The sequence below is a fragment of the Seriola lalandi genome, unplaced genomic scaffold (genome assembly GCF_002814215.2).
Source record: "Seriola lalandi dorsalis isolate HSWRI2012SDOR001 ecotype SW California unplaced genomic scaffold, Sedor1 jcf7180002053592, whole genome shotgun sequence".
Lineage (NCBI taxonomy): Eukaryota > Metazoa > Chordata > Actinopteri > Carangiformes > Carangidae > Seriola > Seriola lalandi.
The window spans coordinates 10,506-13,367 of NW_019524145.1; the positions used below are offsets into that span (position 1 = coordinate 10,506).

The following is a 2,862-nucleotide window of genomic DNA, read 5'->3' on the forward strand; positions in this document are numbered from 1 at the left end:
ACAGGTCAGTGTGTGTGTGTGTGTGTGTGGGGGGGGGGGATAGAGTGAGAGTGTGTGAGTCAGTGTGTGTGTGTGTGTTTGTGTAAATCTAAAACAGACTGCCTTTAAGTTGAACCAGGTGTTCGCACCACAGTAACAACGTATTCTGCAGAAAACCTTGAGAGGGTTTCCAGGAATCAACAAGGTTTTCTTTCAGGTTCTTGTGGTTCTTGAGGAAGACTCAGTCTTTACAAGAGGTCCAGATGTCCTGGAGGACCAGGTTACGGTGATCCTGGAGAGGTACCTGGGATCATACAGGAATGTTGGGGGTTCTCCAGAGTACTTTATAGAACTGGAGAACAGTTATATTCACGACGTCTCTGGACCAGGAGGAACGTGTTCTACAGAGACCTGTAAGGACCAGAGGTTCCTTCATATTCCAGCTGTGAGCTCAGAGATCTGGTGCTGAGGCGCCCCCTTGTGGTCACAGGTGATAAACTGGTTCCTCCCAGTTTCTCCCAGTTTACTTCTTCACATGAACGTCTCACTGTGTTTTCATCTTTCTCCTGTGGATCAATAAAAACCTGGATTTCTACCAAAAAGACTGTCAGAGCTGGAGAGTAACTGAGTACTTCTTCTTCTATTTTAAAAGAAATATTTACTTTCTGAGCATTGCAATAACAATGAAAACCTATATGAAAATCATATTCTGTTTGGAAATAATAATAATAATAATAATAGTTAATAAAATACATACAAGTAATGACTTTTTTATACCTTAATATACCAATACAATAAACACAATGAGAGAGAGAAAAAGTTACAAAACTTAAAGAATAACATTCTCAGGTAACATAATTTATAAAAGAAAAAATTAACCTGATAACCAGCAGGACTGGGGTTAAAATAAATCATATTTGGAGATAAGATAAGTTTTCTGGACTGGACATTATTGAGCTTTTTTATTCATTTCTTAAGTAAAGAAAATTTATTTTAAGGGCATTCTTCTTCATTTCTTCATTTTCTTTTTCTTCTTCTTCTTCTTCTTCTTCTTCTTCTTTTTCTTCTTCTTCTCCACGTGTTTGTAGTTTTTTAGTCGGAAGTTCTGCTGGAAGTCAGTGATTGCCCATATAAGGACCAGCAGCGCCATAAAAGGAAACCTGTTTCTTTATATGGAGGAAAGTAGTTCCTCTGCATCGCCCAAAGAACACGTCGGCTAATAGTATCATTGCGCACACCCGCAATTAATTTCGCGCCTTGTCTGTGATAAATGTTCTGTAATACGCCAATGTAACGGTCCTGATACGTTGTATGTTATTGTAAAGGAGGAATATGAAAATAGTGCGTACAGTATTTAGAACTATATTCCACAGCGGACGGACATGGCTGGGTGCTGCTCGTTATTTCCTTATGTGGAGCGAAGTGATTCTGGGGGCCGGGCCTCACTGATTACTGTAGAAAAACACAACTTTATAACTTTATTCTTAATTTTTAGCTAATCTTGATCAAATTTTATGAACAAATATTGTCTGATTTTTCATTCGGTGTTTTCCGGATGTTCGGCCTGAGCTCTCGGTGATTCTTGGAGTTCGCTGATGGACGGATAGCTTTACTTGTTGCTAAAGTAACCGCTAACCGATTAGGTTCCTTAGCTAGTCCGCGCTGTTAGCCGGCAGCTAGCGGTCCTGTCAGCAGACTGCGGGCTGGGAGCTCCGAGCTCCGGCGGGAGTGTTAGTGTTCACATCGCTGGCACAGGAGCTTTGGCCCGCCGGGAGGAGGAGGGTTCAGGGCCGGGGGGTGGGTGGGGGCACGCAGCGGGGAATGCTGGCAGGGAGCAGCGTCGGAATGGGCACCAGAACCGGACCCGGACGAACGGGCAACGGAACCGGCCTGAGCAGCCTCGCGGTGAGCACTGTCGGACCGGGACCGAACACATCCTCCGAGACCGAAGGAGGCCACTTTGGGGACAGAGAGTTCAGTACTGAGGTGGTCTACAGCGGCTCCGACCAGGACTCGGACTCTGGCGATGACGAAGACACGGCGGGTTCAGGCGGGGACAGGAGAGGGGTGAAGCGGGAGAGGAGCGAGAGGGAGGTCGGGCATCAGTCAGCACCCACCTCCGGAGGACTGAGCGGGGGTTACGTCGGGGTCAACCCCGGGGTACCAGGGGCCAAGCCCGGAAAGAAAACTAGAGGAAGAGTGAAGATCAAGATGGAGTTCATAGACAACAAACTGAGGCGGTACACGACCTTCAGCAAGAGGAAGACCGGGATCATGAAGAAGGTGAGTGTGACAGGTAAATAGCAGAGGTCAGAGGTCGCAGGGTGAAGTTCTAGAACTAATGATGTTTCTGGTCTGACCCTGGACCTGACCAGACCCTGACCCTGGCTGGTCCTCGGACCTCTCTGTGGACACCTGGCCTCTGTGTGAGCAGAAGCCGGGTCTCTGCAGTCAGACATACCAGGTGAACACATGTCTGTGGTCATGTGACCAGGTGAGGTGGAAGGTGTTTTCAGTCTGAACATCTGGAAGATAAAGGATCTGGGTCCAGGTCCAGGTGAACAGTGGTCAGTGATGTGGTTGTGAACAGGGACGTCAGTGTGGATGGAGTTCACCTGCACCAAGCAGAACCAGAGGAGGCTAGTGTCTGAGGGTCCACACCTGTCCCTAGACTGCATTACCTACCAGGGACAGATGGCATCTACTCAGTGGCCCAAACCCCCAAGGGGTCTGACCCTCAGGGGGTCCAGAAGCCGTAGATTTACTCCACATTGTTTGAGTCAACATATTTTGACTAATTACTTTGAACTCACCTCCGACTCTGATTCCTCTGTCCTGCATGATGGGTCCTGGTCCGGGTCATGGTCCTGGTCCTGGTCCTGG

The 2,862-nt window shown here is 47.6% G+C and overlaps 1 protein-coding gene across 1 annotated transcript in view; it reads left to right on the forward strand.

Annotated features, from left to right (window-relative positions):
* The first annotated feature begins 1,378 nt into the window (after positions 1-1,378).
* Positions 1,379-2,862, forward strand: part of LOC111651353 (serum response factor-like) — a 7,510-nt gene continuing 6,026 nt past the window's right edge. The window contains exons 1-3 of the mRNA XM_087172688.1: positions 1,379-2,275; positions 2,414-2,443; positions 2,570-2,734. Of these exons, the coding sequence (XP_087028814.1) occupies positions 1,801-2,275; positions 2,414-2,443; positions 2,570-2,734 (670 nt within the window). The 5' untranslated portion in view covers positions 1,379-1,800. The remainder of the gene's footprint in view (positions 2,276-2,413; positions 2,444-2,569; positions 2,735-2,862) is intronic.